The 17,667-nt window shown below is 35.3% G+C and overlaps 3 protein-coding genes across 4 annotated transcripts; 2 read left to right on the top strand and 1 right to left on the bottom strand.

Moving 5' to 3' along the window:
* Window positions 1–31: 31 nt before the first annotated feature.
* On the bottom strand, window positions 32–2,480 carry polr2k (RNA polymerase II, I and III subunit K). The gene is made up of 4 exons (XM_024259243.2): window positions 2,352–2,480; window positions 2,065–2,131; window positions 277–369; window positions 32–142 (listed from the first exon to the last, which is right to left on the bottom strand). Exons 2-4 carry the CDS (start codon window positions 2,123–2,125, stop codon window positions 120–122), a joined length of 177 nt encoding a protein of 58 aa, XP_024115011.1. The 5' UTR covers window positions 2,126–2,131; window positions 2,352–2,480; the 3' UTR covers window positions 32–119.
* Window positions 2,481–4,491: 2,011 nt separating this feature from the next.
* stk3 (serine/threonine kinase 3 (STE20 homolog, yeast)) lies at window positions 4,492–12,119 on the top strand. Its single transcript, XM_024259270.2, has 11 exons — window positions 4,492–4,690; window positions 5,657–5,737; window positions 5,854–5,982; window positions 6,165–6,279; window positions 6,493–6,657; window positions 8,311–8,478; window positions 8,553–8,690; window positions 8,785–8,910; window positions 8,994–9,192; window positions 9,719–9,912; window positions 10,023–12,119. Exons 1-11 carry the CDS (start codon window positions 4,668–4,670, stop codon window positions 10,179–10,181), a joined length of 1,497 nt encoding a protein of 498 aa, XP_024115038.1. The 5' UTR covers window positions 4,492–4,667; the 3' UTR covers window positions 10,182–12,119.
* Window positions 12,120–13,629: 1,510 nt separating this feature from the next.
* On the top strand, window positions 13,630–17,615 carry rida (reactive intermediate imine deaminase A homolog). 2 transcript variants are annotated; one of them, XM_024261046.2, is made up of 6 exons: window positions 13,630–13,833; window positions 14,598–14,703; window positions 14,946–15,000; window positions 15,074–15,142; window positions 16,506–16,561; window positions 17,233–17,615. In XM_024261046.2, exons 1-6 carry the CDS (start codon window positions 13,769–13,771, stop codon window positions 17,287–17,289), a joined length of 408 nt encoding a protein of 135 aa, XP_024116814.1. In that variant the 5' UTR covers window positions 13,630–13,768; the 3' UTR covers window positions 17,290–17,615. The 2 variants fall into 2 exon arrangements, with proteins under 2 accessions (XP_024116814.1, XP_024116819.1); XM_024261051.2 differs by lacking the exon at window positions 13,630–13,833 and adding an exon at window positions 13,875–14,031.
* Window positions 17,616–17,667: the final 52 nt, after the last annotated feature.

Consider the following 17,667-nt stretch of genomic DNA (forward strand, 5'->3'; position numbering starts at 1 on the left):
AAACAATAATAAAATAAATTAGAAACAAATCGAAAGTTAGGCACAAGAGTCCTTTTATTTACAATTTCACACACTAAATACTAAACATAAAAAAGGTAAATCTGCTGCAGTCCTCCTGTTCATCGAGCATCAAAAACAACCACTGGGGGAAAAAAAGTCAAGGAAAAGTTAAAACATTGCAGAATTCTATTTAAAAGTTTAATCTTTGGTGAAAAAAAGGCAAGAGTCATTTATTATTTTTAAACACACACACATGCTGTGACAAAAAAAGGATACATCTTTTTGTTCTCTTCTTGTACATGATCCTGTAGCCACACTCTCTGCACCTGATAGGGTCACGAGCCTTGATTTCATTTTCAGTGTGACATTCTGAAAGACAAAAACTGAAACTGTAGGTACATGTAATTTAGAGACATCTGACAGGAACGACATGCATAACATGAAAAAGGAAAAAACAAAACTTGTTATTAGGACTTTTTAGTAGATGATTAACTCCATATTTCGATAGTTATCAAGTTAATTACTATTAATTAATTGGAGACATTTGAGCGCTTTTTTTTAATTGTGTTGTACTGTTGCTTCTGTGAAGTTCGGTCATCTCTGATAATGCACACATTGTTGCTTATCCCATGGTCATTTATGAAAAAACTATATTAAATCAATTATTAGAGCTTCGATCCTTTTACATTTTGAAGCTTATGTCGTTTTTCACAAAAAAGCAGACTATTTAAAAGGCAGAAAGGCAGAGCATTGTGTTGTCATGGTGACAGCGCCAGCACCAACCCCACTTTGCTCTCGCTCTTTCATATCTGAGGAAAGTGAACATCATTAGAAGTTTAACAAAGCATAATTTCAGGGGGAAGTTTACCTCGTACAGCTTGTTTTTGTCCAGATAGCAAAAGTTTATTAAAAAAAACAAAACAAAAAAAAAAAAAAACAACTAAAGTTCACATTTAAAACTGTTTCTTTTTCTTACCAATTTTCAAAACTACCAAATCCATCAAGCAGGTTAAAGGAAGCTATAAAATCCCTCAGGTTTTTTTTTCTGCTGTCTTGCTGTTGTGATAAACTTTGAAATAAGGTATATCAACATATAATAATAACAAGTTTGATTTTTTTAGATTGCTCTGAAAGGTTTCCATACTGATTTTTAGTGTTAAATTACATCACTCTGGACTTGATGTTCTTGTATTTGTTGTTTTGCTTTTTAATAGCTGACATGATTTCAGTTATTTCACCTTTTGTGGTTGACTCCATATGTGTTCATTCATAGTTGTGATACTTCGGTAAGGATCTACAATTTAAATAGTAGGTCATTTAGAAACAGTGTGCAAATTAAAGACCAATTCTTCAGTCATACTGGCAAAGATTCAGCAAGATGCAAATATCTCTAACTTTAGTGGTGTCAGTTAAATAAAAAACTGAGTCTGCTTTTAAAGGACTACATTTTTTCTAACACGTTCTGCTGCAAAACATAGGCGAGTCGCTTACGTTGACATTTGGTCTGCCATCTTATACTATTAGATACTTTATTGCCTCCTACATTTAATACCATTTGTAGGGTTGAAAAAGTTTAAACTCTGGGGCTTTTTCCCTGTTCTCCTTGGCTAAGACATTTTGGTAACATAAAAAATAATCAGACATTTATTTAAAAAAAAAACGATTTAAAGATCACATCAAATCAATTTATTTCAACTTAATTTTAACATAAAATTTGTAAATGTTGACACTTTAAAATCCCCAAAAAGCAAGTTTTGTAAGGGAATTTAATTTAACAAAGCTTTATTAATAATATATAACGAGTTAGTATTTTTATAAGAAAAATCACTATACCTTCACTACAACCCATTAAATAGATTTTTATATAAATGTTACATTTAAAAGACCTATAAAATACATAACATATACATAACACAACATTTAAGATGATTGACCAAACCTCTTTTTTAAGTTTTACATTTTAAAAAAGCGTTATCTGTAATTGTAACGTCTATTAGGAAAATCAAACACAAAAGTGAAAATACTATGGATATGCTAATAGCAGCATATACAGTAGCATTATACCTCCACAAATGTAGATCATAGGCTGCTGTTTGGGCGGCTGTAACTCCTTCTGTGCGTCCATTTTAACCTGTAAATAACAGAGAAACGAGTAAATTAAACGGATTTATATTTTCGTGTAAACGGAACCAGCATGGTCGTGTTGGCTAACAACAGCTACACAACAACACAATCGGCGCTTTAAGTTTAATAAACAAAACGTCATCAACACAAACCAAATAAGGATGTATAAGTAGAATAAACAACGCAAAAGAAAATACAATAAACCAGCAAAAAGAAACAATACTTACGATTTTTTTTACCGTTAGCCACAAATTTTAGCTCTTCTCATGTCCCACTACCTTGCAATATGCGCATGCGCACAACAGTTGGTCACCTAGAAACAACGTGATTTGTGATTGGCTAGATTTTTTTCATCGTTTTTATCAAACCAATGACAGTAAAGAATGCTAAAACAGGAAATGTGCGTTGATTCGTTCAAAAACACATTCGTGCAGACACAAAACTTGCAGACTGGTTGCCTTTACTTAAAAGAAGTCCATGCGCCTTTCCTTATGAACAAAAATTCCAAAAGAATTTAGTGTAAAAGTCCTCCTTACCTTCTATTAGTTTTAGAAGCATTTAGAATTTTTATTTTTTTGAATAATATAAATAATTGAAATGATTTGAATCAAACAGAAATACATTTACAGCACAGATAGGTGGAAATAATCTGCATTTTTTCATCAATATCAATCTCACAATCTCATCTCAAAACACAAGGATTGCATTAATATTGAACCTGCGTTCAATATTGATATTTGATATAAAAATGTATATTGATATTTTTTTTAATATAATAAATTGCTTAACCATTCTGCTACTGTCGATCCACCATAGACTGTATATAAGAATACCTATAAATGAGAGAGATTTTATGACTATAAAATAATAAATTATTTTTTACAGTCTATGGGATCCACTGATAGGGTCTTGAGGTGAATGGGTCAGTGTGATGCAGTATGGGGTTAAATTTGTGCCAAGATATGTTTGCTGGGGAGGACGTCTCCATCCTGTGGTTGACAGACAGTAGAGTGCATTTTCTAAGCTGCGTTTCCATTACACATATGCGCAACACTTTATAAAAATTCTAGAAATGTAAACAAAACAAAAAAAGTTTGTTAGTTTCTACGGTCAGCCGGCCACAAGCTGCTCCATTCTGATACATCCACTTTCTCCATGTACGTCTTTGTTTTCCTGGTCAAATTTGGCATCTAGCTAAAAGCTGTACACCTGTATAGCGCCAACAAGGCCTGCGATTTTGGTTTCACCGGTAGCGTCATTTTGGGGTTGTAAAGGGCTGTAAACTAGCGGGAGTGTGTGCAAGCAGATGGGTGACTGGATATGGGGATGGGCTTACTCTGCACCAATAATTCTCCCCACAACTCAGAGGGGAATTTCCAATGAACTACTGCTGCTCTTTAGAAAATATGACCTTTTTTATGACCTATTTCACACAACAACAACAAAAATCAAATTTTTTAAAAGAACAGACTGTTCATCCATTTCTTGAACCTGCTAAAACTATTTGGGGTCACAAGATTGCTAGAGCCTGTCCCAGCCACTGACAGGAGAAGGCGAGTACACTCTGCACTGGTAGTCCATCTGTCGCAAGACCATGCAACCACAGATCCACTGACATGCTCACCTAGGCAAAGTTAAGAGTTAACCTATGAAGCATTTTTTTGGACTGTGGTAGGAAACTGAAGTGCTTGGAGAAGACCCACTCAGTCACAGAGAGAATTAAAAAAAAAAATACAAAAATCCTTTAAACAAAATCAACTTGTAAAAATAATGAGACAGGACAAACAACACATGAGACAGGAATAACAAAAACTTTGTGATGGGAGAGTTAGATAATCAGATGAACTACAGGAGATGTATAGCTGTGTCAGACCTAAGGTTGGAAGGTGCACTGTAAAATGAGGTAACCTGAAAATAGGAAGAGAACATTACTCTTAAGTAAACAATCAATTAAAGTAATGCAATTATCTGTCCACGAGAAATTAAATAAATATATAAAAAATCCAGAAACAACTAGCAAAAGCATTTAATAAGGGAATGCTTCAAATGGAATGTTATACAGACCAATAAAACGTTGTTTTTGCTAGCTCTAAGGAAATAGTTTGTATTTTTTCCCCTAATTGTAGCCCATTTTGATTAAAGTGACAAAAACTAGTGTATTTTTTTAAAACTTCAATTAAGTTGTTTTATTGTCAAGATTATGAACCAAGATAGTTTTGACTCGTTTTATTTTAATTTCCTTAATTTAAATCTTAATATGGCAAAAAGTTCCATATTCAGCACTTCTCATTAAAAAAAAACTTTCATCCCATCATGCAGGTAACCCTTTAAGTCAGTAGGTGGCGGTAATGTACCATGACATTTGTGAATTGCCATCACCATAGGCCAAGAAGAAGAAGAAGCGCACTGTCTCAGCTGGCCCTCCGCTATTTTTTGACAACAACGCGTCTGCCGACAATGTTCGCATGTTTGACCCATAGTGGCAAAACGACCATCACTTTTTAAAAGCTCTCCCTAAATTTAAAATTTTGAGGCGATTCGTCATGGAGCCATCCGCGCCTAAAAGGTTCGTAAAGATTCCAAGCGTTCAAACTTTAGGATGTAAATGCAGACGCTAGCTCAGCTGAGCTCCTGCTAGCTTATGCTAAGCTAATTCATTTAATCGTTAAACTTCAGTGTTTCTTTTTAGACTTTCTGTTTAAATGTTAATATACTGGATTTTACTTCCTCGCTGAAAAATTAACCATGAAACCTCGCAATGTTGACAAGTTTTAATCTCAATCGTTCCGTTCGTCGAGAAGGAGTTTTGTTTATATAAAGAAAAAAAATTGTTTAATTAAAAACGTTTTGTCGTTTCTTCACTACAATTTTACATTACAGGCCTATCTTAGCTTGCTATATTTAAACGTATGTGTCCATAAATAATAATAATAACGATACATATTTTAACAAAGCGCTATTTAAAGCTTTGATATTGTATTTCATTATCTAAACCAGCTAACTAAGCCTTTTAATTTATGTAATTACACCTTAGCATACTGTGTAATCAATTGCTTACATTTTTTTCCATTTACATTTGTCATTGAAACTTTACCATGTTCAAAAATTAATTTATTTTTTACAAATGTTATATATTTACTATTTTAATAGAGCTGTAGTAACAAGGTGATTCCCGCTTTGTGGTATCAATAAAGTTTTATTTTATTTTAATAACTGTACAATGTCATAAATTAATCAGATTTTCCCCACACAATAGGCTTGTTTAGCTGGTTGCTTTTTTGCTTTTCCTCATTTAATTTTTGTAATGTGAATTTAGTAATTGAGTTGTATTTCACTAAATAATGTACTTGTCTGGCTTTTTGACAGTTTTTCAATCAAACATTTATTAATTTGAAATTATTTAATATTTCTATTCATTTAGTGAATAAATTTGTTTCATCTGCGTTACCTAAAACTATCTGGACTTTTTTACTATCCATATTGTCTTGTGGTGTCAATAATAATAAAAAATGACTTTCTTTAAATTTTGCAGTAAGCTGAAAAAGCTGAGCGAGGACAGCTTGACCAAACAGCCGGAAGAAGTGTTTGATGTGTTAGAAAAACTTGGTGAAGGGTAAGAACTTTTATTTTATTCTTTGGTTTACCTGCATTTTTGTTTACATTGGATTGTTGCGTTCCTACATTTGTTTTGTGCATCCTGAAGTGTGACTATCTTTGGTGTGTGCTTAGTTCCTATGGCAGTGTCTACAAAGCCATTCATAAAGAATCAGGACAGGTCGTGGCCATCAAGCAGGTTCCAGTGGAGTCAGATCTGCAGGAAATCATCAAAGAGATCTCCATCATGCAGCAGTGCGACAGGTGAGAAGTCCACGTCTCTATAAATGGTTATCATTGTCATTTGAAGGACATAAGATGATGAAAACTCTCCAAAGAATTAGTCAAACTCAGTCTTCTCAGCATTCTGATGTGTGCAGGAATATTTCTCACTTTTTATTGTTTAAGTAAATAAAATGTGCTCTTTTTTGTGTACCTCCTTCCAGCCCTTATGTAGTGAAATACTACGGCAGTTACTTCAAAAACACAGATCTTTGGATTGTCATGGAGTACTGCGGAGCTGGATCTGTTTCTGACATCATCAGACTGCGCAACAAGACGGTGAGCTCATCATGTTTGTGGTTAGAATGTGTTTTAGGATTAATCTGTTAGATTTCTTCCCGTTTTGAAAAGAAATCCTTAAAAGAAGCAGAATTAATCCAGTTTTGATCAAAGTTAGCCAATTTAATACATACATTCTTATTTAGGACAGTCCTGATCTTTGGTTAACCAAGATTTATTGTTGTTTTTTTTTGCTTTTCTTTCATGGCCCAGCTGACAGAAGATGAGATTGCAACCATCCTTAAGTCGACCCTGAAGGGTCTTGAATACCTTCACTTCATGAGGAAGATTCATCGTGACATCAAGGCTGGAAACATCCTTCTCAACACTGAGGGTCACGCGAAACTGGCAGACTTTGGAGTCGCAGGACAGTTAACGGTAGTGATGAGTCTTTCCAGTCGACACTCAAATGATGGGAGTCAATACCTCTCTTTTATTTTTGTGCTGCGTGCTCTCTGCCTGTTTGTTCACACCAAATGCAATTAGCGCGTCAGGGGCGTCGAGTTTCAATGTTTATTCAATGGTACAGATGCAATCTGAGGTCCTGCAGCGTGATTTGAGTACGGCGTGGAATGTCGGTCTGGCAGCAGCGCGTTTCGAGTGGTGTGGTGTGAGTTTAAATATCTGAACATTGGTGAGGTCACCGCATCGAATGAACCAATCAAAGACTCAGCTTTGGGTGATGCGTTCAGTGACTCAATCAGTGGATGGAGTACTTTGAGGATTAATCCAAGTGTTCTAATTCTGAACTTCCATCCATTTTCTCAACCCGCTGTGTGCCTTTTGGGGTCTCTGGGTTGTCGGAGCCCATCCTGCTACTTACTATTCCAGACCCCAGACAGAGAACTGCTGCAGCTTAGGCGTCCTGCTCAGGTCTCCTTAAGTTTTATGTTTTCTTATATTCCTCTGGAAAATTATTTAAAAAAAAAAAGATCCTCTAATTTTATTTTAATTTTTCCCTTCTTGAGTTAATGCAGGACACCAAGTCTTCAAACTGTTAATTTGTTAAATAAAATTTAGCTATTTATTTATTAGATCTTTATTTCATTTATTTACGTCAAAATAATGCAAAAATATTACAATTTTATAAATAAAAAGGAGCAGAAAAAATATGTTATATGCCCCGTCCTTTCATTCTTTAAAACAATACATGAAAAGCTTAAGTAATAAATCATAACAAAAGAACTAGCATGCCAACATTTGATTAAAATATTAAACAAAAACATGGTTTATAATGGAACAAATGCAAAAGAATTGACCATTCAAGGCTTCTCGTGAATGCACCACACATTAAAGCATTTTTAAACATACAAACTATAATTTGTTTGCAAAGTTATGGTAAAACAAAGACCTGCAAAAAGTCCTTTGTAAAGAGTCTAGATCAGGGGTAGGCAATAAGAACATGCAAGGCAGAGTATGTTGGAAAACATGCAGGAAGGTGGCACTCAAGGCCCGGGGTTGCCTACCCCTGATCTAGATTTAAGAGTCGAAAGAGCCGATTCCTTACCAGGTGTCAAATTGAAGGAATTGGCTCCCGACAAAGAATTGAAGTGCCCATCACTAGTTATGGGAAAAACACTTGCTCTGGGATTTTTTTAGACTCACAAATCATCTTTTGATTTTTAAACTCATTCCTAGTGTTTTTTTTATTTTTATTATGATTATGCAACTTTTAGCCAAATTTAAAAAAAAGAACACAGGTTCTCAGAGCAACAGTAGTTCATTAGGTGAGTTTTGGGTGAGGTAACCCTGTACTTATTTCCCATCATCCCTCTTGTTTTACACAATTGAATGCATAAGAATAGAGTGAAGCAGGGCGCTTGTGGCCCGCCCAATGTATTTTCTACATAACAATTAGGCTCTTTTTTCCAACTGCATTTTTTCGTTTGCTCCTGATTCACAACAGTTTGAATAAATAAATACTCAAAAATGCAAAATGTAATCTTAATTTTCTTTACATATGTCATTCATCATCAGAAAAATGGCACAAGAACATGTTCATCATAGAATCTTGTTCCCTTTCTTCTGAAGGATACCATGGCAAAGAGGAACACAGTGATTGGTACCCCGTTTTGGATGGCACCAGAGGTGATCCAAGAGATCGGCTACAACTGCGTCGCAGACATCTGGTCTCTGGGCATCACATCCATCGAGATGGCAGAGGGCAAACCTCCATATGCTGACATCCATCCTATGAGAGTGAGTCCTCATGTTCGTCTTCATTTTTCTTTCTCTCGTCTCTCATCATTTACTGTAAAAACGTTCCCTTGCAGGCCATCTTTATGATCCCCACCAACCCTCCTCCTACGTTCAGAAAGCCCGAGCTTTGGTCAGATGAGTTCACAGACTTTGTCAAGAAGTGTTTGGTGAAAAATCCTGAGCAGAGAGCAACAGCCACGCAGCTCCTTCAGGTTGGAGGGAGGAGGATGAAGCCCACAGGCAACTTTAATTAAGTTACGGAGAACATTTTGCTTTAAATAATCATTTTTTCATGTCATTCTCTAGCACCCATTCATCAGCCAAGCCAAGCCCGTCACAATCCTGAGAGATCTCATTACAGAAGCCATGGAGATGAAAGCCAAAAGACAGCAAGAGCAGCAGAGAGAGCTGGAGGAGGAAGAAGACAACTCTGTACGTTAGCGAAAATTCCTGCAGTGAAGGCTTTCTGTAGAGAATCTTATGTGGATGTTTTTTTGTTTTTTTTTTTAATCTAGGAAGAAGAGACAGAGGTGGACTCGCACACCATGGTTAAGTCGGGCTCAGAGGGTGCAGGGACCATGCGACCTACAGGCACGATGAGCGATGGCGCTCAGACCATGATTGAGCATGGAAGCACCATACTGGACGACCTGGGCACCATGGTCATCAACACAGATGATAAAGAGGAGCCGGAAGACCTTGGATCCATGAGACGTGAGAAAACACGATGATGAAAGCTATCCTCTTGCCAAAAGTGGCGTGTTTGGTTCTGACTCGAGGTTTCTTTCTTGGCATTTGGTTCGATGTCAAAAGCACTTATCTCTTTACACTAATCCTCATTGGCTGTTGAGGCACTGGGTCCCATTTTTAAAGTCTTTGGTATGACTCGGACTGGAGTGGAACTCACGACCTTCCAGTCTCAGGGCAGACACTCTTCCACAAGGCTACTAGCTTCTTTCAGTATACTCCAAAGAAGAAGCGTGTGCTCAAACCAAGGTGCTGATTCAACACCAGGTTTGTCTGGGGTTTGTGGTAAAGGTGAACAAAAGTGTCCTCTGTCCGGTGCAGAACGTTGTGTGTCTAGGAGAGTGGGTTATGTTAAAGCAACTGCAGTTTTAGAATTAGTCGGCAAAGTGTACAAACAGCAGATACGCTGTTTTTTATAAATTTTAATACTTTTTTTTTTTTTTACAAAATGTCAAAACATTTTACTAATCAAGAGCTTCTTCCAACTTCTCAGGGAATCCAACATCCCAGCAGCCCCTCCGTCCAGCCTTCATGGACTACTTTGACAAGCAGGACTCCAACAAGGCAACCCAACAGCAGGAGAACTACAACTACAACCAGCTGCAGGAGCCATCCGGCTACCACATCCAATCCAAAAACGTTTTCCCAGACAACTGGAAAGTTCCTCAAGATGGAGACTTTGACTTTGTGAGTGTCTCAGATGCATTAAAAACCTCCCTATTATTTAGGCTCTTTGATTCAAAAAGGCAAAACAAGTTATGATTTACTGCTAACTGTTGTTTTTTTTTACCACTCAGTTGAAGAATCTGGACTTTGAAGAGCTGCAGTTGCGCCTGAGTGCCTTAGACCCCATGATGGAGCGAGAGATTGAGGAGCTGAGGCAGCGTTACACTGCCAAACGCCAGCCCATCTTGGATGCAATGGATGCTAAGAAGAGAAGACAGCAGAACTTCTGAGTGTTTTCTGACCATCTTCTCCGCTGGGGTCGAGGTTTCAAAACCAGCATGAAACTTTTCTTCCATTGACAGCAGAGTCGGATTCACTCTGCTGTCCGGACTAACTGCTAACTTGTCTTTGAATGAAGTTGGATTCTTTCTGTCCTGGATTGTATCCATTTAGTTAACGAATTTCACTTTCAGCAGGCTGATGTAGTTTGGAAAAAGAAAACGGTTGTGCTCTACAGTTTCTGTGGAGCCGATTCTGGCTGAAAAGAGAAGTAATTCAAGGCCTCCTGACACCAGACAGTCTTGAACAGAACTTCCTGTTTTTCAGTTGCATTCCTATCAGTGCGGTTCACACAAAATGAAGTCATCCACTTATGTTTGTTCGATTTGTAAATATAATATAGAGCCTTGCTTAAACGAACCTGCATTAAAAAGCTGTGGAGCTTCATCCATGACCAAAGATGGGACAAAACAAGGAAGATGATAAAGCCTTAATATTTTGTGACAGTTTCATCAATTTGCTCACTTGTAAATGAGTTGGAAGCAAACTGCTGAAGCAGCAAATCTTTATTAGGATGAACACAAATATAGAAGAATCATGCTTTTTTTTAAGAAAGTAAAACCCACCAAGTACATTAGTGCCTCTTTAGCCACTTTTACCCAGGTTGTTACCATTCTTTAAAGCGAGCCCTTTAAAGACATTTCTCTGATTTAATAAAAGGCGATGGTATGTTCAATAGTTTTTAGGTAGTCACATCCTTATTTGGTGTGTAACAACTAAACTTCAAAGATTCTAAAGTCGTCATGTTTGAGCTGTTTCCTGTTGTAGGACTGGATCCTTTACACCAGGACTGCTCAGTCTCTTATTGTTCTGCAGCTTATTCTTCTTTGTTCACTGCTGACCACCTGAATGAAGAATTAGCCGGCTCTGATTGACTGAACTCACCTGGTCCAGATCATTAACAGTGACTTGGTGGATCTTGTTCAGCCCTGTATTACTCAATCTGTGGGTTTATTAAACAGACCTGAACTGTAGAAATTGTTCTATTCCTGTGGTTGTAAAAAACAAAACATTTTAGGTTTCAACAATAATACACAAGTTTGTCCTCATTGATGTGTTATCAACAGACTGAATTCCTGCTATGTTTGTCTTATGGATCTTTAAACATATTCACATCTCTTAGAACCTAAAAACTTTTTTATCTAGCTTTTTTTGTGGCTTCTTTAGGAAATTTTGCGTCAGTTTATTTCAAGATTGCACTTGTAACGACCAAGTAGACATTGGAAAGCCTTCATACAGATAACCTGGCGTGTGACTGTGACTTATTTTCTTATGGAGCTCTGGCACATTTATTTTCACAAAAAATGCTTTTAGTATCTGATTTTAAGGAATTATTTAATCTAATTTATGCATGTTTTTTTTTTACACAAATCATAACTCGACCAAACGCACAGCATAGCTTCTAGTTGCTCTTCCACATGAATGTGACTGTTTTGGATCTGTTGCACGTCTCTCTGGCTTTTCTGAAGACCACTGAGACCAAAGTGGACTGTTTATGTAAACAATCAATGCTGTAAAATAACCAGATATTTTCATTCATGACATTTACCATAAATTTGACAGAACTACATTGAAGTCTACTCACTATGCATGTTTGCCTCATGGTGAAATCCTGTTGTAAAGAATGCACAGTAAGAAGTACTGCTATGATCAATTCAAATTTTGTTTTTTTGATTAAAAGTTTGCTCTATAACATAAAAAAGAAAAATTTACCAACTTTTGGCTATAACATGTCCAGTTGTCTAAAATTATTTTGTCATTTTCACTTTGTGCTGACATAGGGGTGTAGAACCTATGAAGAATTTACATTTCAGCTACTTATTTATTTTATTTTGTTTGCAATAACTTTACAATGTAATAAAAATTAAAGAAGGCTCTGAAGAAGTGTGTACTGGACTTACATTTTATGAATCTTTATACCTTTTGTCAACATAATTCTGTTTTTATTAAGATAATTCTATTATCATTTATTTACAAAAAACTATTAACTATTTACAAATCAAGTTTGCTATCTTTTGTAGCATTTGAACATGGCTGCCTTTCTACAACAAATATTTAACATGTACCACATTCCCAAATCTGCAAAACTTTCATATTTGTACGCCTTCTTTCACTCCTCTCTGGTTCATCTCAATCCTCCATGTTTTCAGGTTTACTATCTTTGTTTTTTTAGATTTATGTCTATTTAGTTATCTTGTGTAATATATTTATCCCCCCATGCAATTGTCCTGTTAAGACTGTAACTCCAAGTTATCTCTTCAAAATTGCGACTGGCAACTACAACTTTAAGCTGTGCTTGAAGCTACATTCCACGTGACGCCTATAATGCAAGCTGTCAACCGTTCTTCTGACTCAGCTGTGGATTTAGGTCTGACTCACCTCTTCCTGTCAAGAGATGCTGAGACACTTTTGAAGCAAAATACACTCAGTAGTTGTTTGAGTTCTCTTTGCAAAAAGTGGCACAATTGAAGTGTATTTTTGAGTATAGAAAGTCTACTATAGACCATGAAGTGAAGAAAGTAAAGTAACTAAACACATACTAAGACTAAACTGACTATAGTATATAAAAAGTAAGCTTCAGGTATCCTGCCTCACTTTTGGTATAAGTACTGTATACTTGTAGTACATTTAATTAGACTACCTTTTGCTGAGGGATTCTTTGAAGGAAATTCAAAGTTTTATGAATAGTGTCTCTTTTCCACAGTCAGATCATCCAGTAGCCTACTAACTCAACCTCACAGACATAAGCAACCAAATGTGGATCTTTGCTGCTTTTCTGCAGACAAAGACGGCTATAGGTGGTGAAGAAATCTTATAACACTTGTTTGAATTGGTAACACACACTTTCAGGACTTGATTAATCTTTTTTGTAGCTAAATAAAGTTAAATTAAATTAAATTTTTAGAAAAGGATAAACACTCAAAATAAAAATAAAAACATTCAAGTAAAGGTTTAATTGACTGTAAGAGATATGAGTAAAAACTAAAGGTAGTTGTTTCCCTTCATATTATTATTATTTTTATTATTATTGAATCCTTGGAAAACAAAAATACAATGCAAAAACCATTGCACAACTCAAAAATATATTTAAGACAATAATTATTAATTATTGTTGAAGATGGAAACTTAAGGAAATAAATAAATAATTGAAATAAAAAAACATAAACTACTCTATGGCTGCTGCAGCAGCAATGACAAGTCCTATATATTTTATAGAGATGAGCACAAACGTAAAAAAAACCCCAAAACATTATGTGCATTTTTTTTTACATTGAGAAAATGTTTTTGAACAAATACTAACGAAACTAACATTTCCATTTTTTTTTCCTTTAGTACCGTAAACCGTTGAATCCTGTCGAAAATCCTCCAGGAATTTGAAACACACATTGCGCATGCGTCAACGGCTACCACCTTCTTTTCCAGCCCGTATCTCCATTCTCCAAAGTCCAGCTCGTAGATCAGTCAACTCATTAACCGTACCCGCTGCTCCGCCGTTTTCACTGGAAAAGTACAAACTATAACTTTTGCATTTCTAAACATGTCTGCAGTCAACAGGAAATTCATTTACACCGCTTCAGCTCCGGCAGCGATTGGTCCATACAGGTAAAGAGCCAAAAGTAAATGAAAGAGAGCTCCATGTTTGAGCAGAGGCGGGTCTTTCTGTTCACTGAACTTCTGTTGGCCTTGAACGCAGAATAAAGTCCAGAGGGTTCACTTTTAACAGAGCAGTGTTGAAATGGCAACCATTAAACGACATATTATTTTCACACCTAAAGCTCCTATTAGACATGGAATTTACAGGTAAGGATTTATAACCTGATTGATTCTCTGTGGCAATAAAAGAAGAAAAAACTCAATAAATCAAGTGGAAGTATGCACTTTCCTGGGGTAAAACTAAAGTTGTTGGATCAGCATATGTTTAGAATTTTATTTTTAAACTTGTGTTGACTTTATGGCTTTGTTTATGTTTCTTAAATTAATTTAATGTACATTTTTATCTCTGCGTAAAGGTTCCTCTTTGATATAGACTTGCTAAGATTATTGAATCAAATCTATGTTCATTTAAAAAGCATTATAAATCTATGAAATCCACAGGTACAATTTTCTGTATTTTCTTGTATTAGTTTTAGGCTACAACATCATTTTTACTGTTAGTTTTTAATGTAAAAGTTACATTTACACACTTTTACTACCCTGTTAAACAGATTTCCGCATTAAATAAATTATTGTAAAGCAAATATATATATTTTTGATTAAATGGATACAACATTTTGAATTGATGTCAAAATATAAACACGTTTATACTTTTCCAGTGTTACTTGTATATTTTTTGGAACTTCTGTGCCTGTGTTTCCCTGCTTCCACAGCCAGGGGGTGCTGGTGGACAGAACCATGTACATTTCTGGTCAGATTGGAATGGATGTGGTCACTGGTCAGCTGGTGGAGGGAGGAGTTCAAGCACAGACTAAACAGGTTTAGAGATGCCTACATTTAAAATACTTTTTTTGTGAAATATCATGCACCTGTTAATTTATTGCTTTAGGTTATTTGGTAAAACTAGTGGAAAACTGAGATTGTTGTTATTGATTTATCCATTATCCTTCATTAGAGTCCTTAAAAAGCATAATTTGTAGTTTAACTTATTTAAAATGTGTATTTGGGTTTCATTTGGGCTGAAAAAATTTTTTTTGACTGACTTTTTCTTTCTTAATCAGGCTCTGACTAATATGGGAGAAATCCTCAAAGCTGCGGGTTGCAGCTACAACAACGGTGAGATGTTTATGCTGCATCTTTATTCATTTATTATTTATAACGCTTACATTTTAAAACTTTTTATTTTTAGTTGTGAAGACCACTGTGCTGCTTAAGGACATAAATGACTTCAACAGTGTCAATGAGGTCTACTCTTCATGTAAGCCCACTTTTTAATTTATTTTATTTTCATTAGAGTTGATCATTAATCTCAAACTAGCTACACCTTTCAGCTGTTACCTATGCTGTCGAATATTTAAAATGTTTTATTCTTTAACTGAAAGCCAAGTCTTTACTTTCCATTATTTTGAGTGTTACGAGTTACTATTCGACAGGATTTTCACATGGAGGCAACTTTTAGTCCAGATTTTTAGAATATCTATTAAACCAATTTATGTTTAGAAAACTTCAGGCACTTTTTACAAATCTTTAATCTGAAAGTACAGGACACATCTTTAAATAGTAAACAGGTTAGCATCAATGAAACTAACTTTAAGTGTAACTTTGATCAGAAAAATCAAATCACCTTATTACACAAAGCAGCATAAAAATCTTTGTGTGTATCTTTTAAAAGTTACAATTAATTCACTTAAAAATGTGATCTGGATTTATTTAAAGAAAATTGTCTATGATTTTTAAAGGTAAAGTTTCAGAAATACCAAAAAAAGTGAATAATAATATAAATTTTTAATTTATTTTAACTATTTTTGGAAGTTAAAATTGTCTGGTTTCTTCAGATTTCTCCTGACAGAAATTAAGAATAGTGCGTGTCTTTCTCCGATGCTTGAGTAGAGCGGTGAGTCCAGGCTTATCCTTCCTGATCACAGCAGTCAGGTGTAATGGATGCTGCAGTGTCCAGTGGGTTGTAAGCAGACACCGCTGCACAGGTACACAGATGGAACCTAAGCTTTCCCAGCAAGCACTGCTGCTCAGTGGAATACCTTTACAAGCCTCAGCTCCTGTCTCCGCACAAGCAAGGGAACTTTCTCTGACTCTGGAGAAGGAATGGAAACCATGTGTTTGCTGTTTCATACATGTTTTTTAGTGGATTTCAGTTTCAAAAATGTTTTAAGCTTATGTTTTTTTTCCATTCTTATTGAAAGACAAAAACCTTTATTATTTTAAAAATTAATATTATTTTTGAAAAATCTGAACTACTTTTGTATGCATCAAATCATGCATATTCTATATTTTAAAAGTACATTTTTAAAAATAAAATGTAGCCATCTGGTGTCAATTATAATCTTTTTTATATAATTGAAAGTTGTTGCTTTTGAGGCCTAGGCAGTTGCAACAAACAAATTGATACGCAATAATCCATAAATTTGGGGCTTTTTACGTTTTAATATTTTGAGGAAACTGCTGATTTGAATTGATACAAATAGATACACTTTAAATATAAAATTATACCTTCCTTTGTATATAAAAATGATATTTTTATGTAGTTTGCTGAATAATTATAAAGATTATTTTTATGTATGATGCATTTTAAAGACGTACATAAACAGTTACTTTTTTCTCAGTTTTCAGCAGTAACTTTCCTGCCAGAGCTGCTTACCAAGTCGCTGCTTTACCCAGAGTGAGTACAAATAACGTCTGCATTAATCTAAAGGCAACTTTTCTACAGTTTGTTTTCTGTGAGTTTTGTGTCCATTGTTGATTTTGGGGGAGGAGATAAACATATTTATAAATTAATTTATAAAATAAATTCAACTTTACCAGCTGGTGTGTAGACATTTACATTGTTCAATTTATTTTGCTTTGTTGTTCAAAGAGAGTAAAAAAAAACGTCAAATTAAGCACAGAATTTTTACAGAAGTAAACACGGATGCTCATAATGTCAGCATTTTTGAAGTCATCTTCTCCTCTAGGAAAGAATTCCACATGTATCAGATGTTATTAACATAAAAATGAAGAAATGCAATGTAACAGTTTAGATCTTATCACATTACATGAGATTTTACATGTTTAGGACCTTAAATAAATCAGGTCTGGTTGGAATTTATTTTTCTTTTTTCGATTGTTTAAAAAAAAATCAAGCTTTAGTCAATTAAGTGTAGATAAGTTCTATTTGTGCCCCATTTTACCTGCAATGGGGTTCAATAATCTCACATTAACGCCAGTACAAAGTCAGTTAGAGTACACATTAAGCAGTCTGCTTGTTAGTTTTATGTCAAAAAAAGGTGAAAATATTTGTTGGAAGCAGATAAAAAGTCACGAAAACACAACGTTGTTCTCTGTGTCCTTTAGGGCGCTCTGGTGGAAATCGAGGCGATTGCTGTCCTGGGTCCGATCTCTGATTCCTGACTAGCCGACCACATCGCAAACAAGCTGTAGCCTCATTTTTAGATGTGGGGTTTTTATTTTTTTGCACCATTAAACACTTTTTATTAAATTAGCCTCCAACTTTAAGCACAGAGTATTGTCTCCAAGATAGTTTCCTATCAAGTAAGTGGTTGCAGTAATAAGTAAACCAAGATTTGAATGCTCACTAGTTCAAAACGGACCCCAAAGAAAAGCACTTGTTAAACATTGTTTAAGTGCTGCGCTTTATTCAGTTTTCTGATTCAAGGTTTGTTAACCTCAGAGAAATCATCAGAAATTAAGCAAATAAATTAAATGGACAGCACTTACACCTTTTTGTGGACTATCCTTATTACAAATACAATCATAAAATCAAAGCAC

The sequence above is a fragment of the Oryzias melastigma genome, linkage group LG11 (assembly GCF_002922805.2).
Source record: "Oryzias melastigma strain HK-1 linkage group LG11, ASM292280v2, whole genome shotgun sequence".
Taxonomy (NCBI): domain Eukaryota; kingdom Metazoa; phylum Chordata; class Actinopteri; order Beloniformes; family Adrianichthyidae; genus Oryzias; species Oryzias melastigma.

What these genes read in the sequence shown, in the direction of transcription:
- stk3 (XM_024259270.2), top strand. Translation starts at nt 4,668, where the DNA reads ATGGAGCCATCCGCGCCTAAAAG. An exon ending in CAGCCACGCAGCTCCTTCAG is followed by an intron (nt 8,691 to 8,784) that starts GTTGGAGGGAGG and finishes GTCATTCTCTAG; the next exon opens with CACCCATTCATCAGCCAAGC. An exon ending in AGACCTTGGATCCATGAGAC is followed by an intron (nt 9,193 to 9,718) that starts GTGAGAAAACAC and finishes CCAACTTCTCAG; the next exon opens with GGAATCCAACATCCCAGCAG.
- rida (XM_024261046.2), top strand. Translation starts at nt 13,769, where the DNA reads ATGTCTGCAGTCAACAGGAAATTCATTTACACCGCTTCAGCTCCGGCA. An exon ending in TTCAAGCACAGACTAAACAG is followed by an intron (nt 14,704 to 14,945) that starts GTTTAGAGATGC and finishes TTTCTTAATCAG; the next exon opens with GCTCTGACTAATATGGGAGA. An exon ending in GGGTTGCAGCTACAACAACG is followed by an intron (nt 15,001 to 15,073) that starts GTGAGATGTTTA and finishes TTTTATTTTTAG; the next exon opens with TTGTGAAGACCACTGTGCTG.
- polr2k (XM_024259243.2), bottom strand. Translation starts at nt 2,125, where the DNA reads ATGGACGCACAGAAGGAGTTACAGCCGCCCAAACAGCAGCCTATGATC. An exon ending in TATGATCTACATTTGTGGAG is followed by an intron (nt 370 to 2,064) that starts GTATAATGCTAC and finishes TTTGTCTTTCAG; the next exon opens with AATGTCACACTGAAAATGAA. An exon ending in CAAGAAGAGAACAAAAAGAT is followed by an intron (nt 143 to 276) that starts GTATCCTTTTTT and finishes TTTTTCCCCCAG; the next exon opens with TGGTTGTTTTTGATGCTCGA.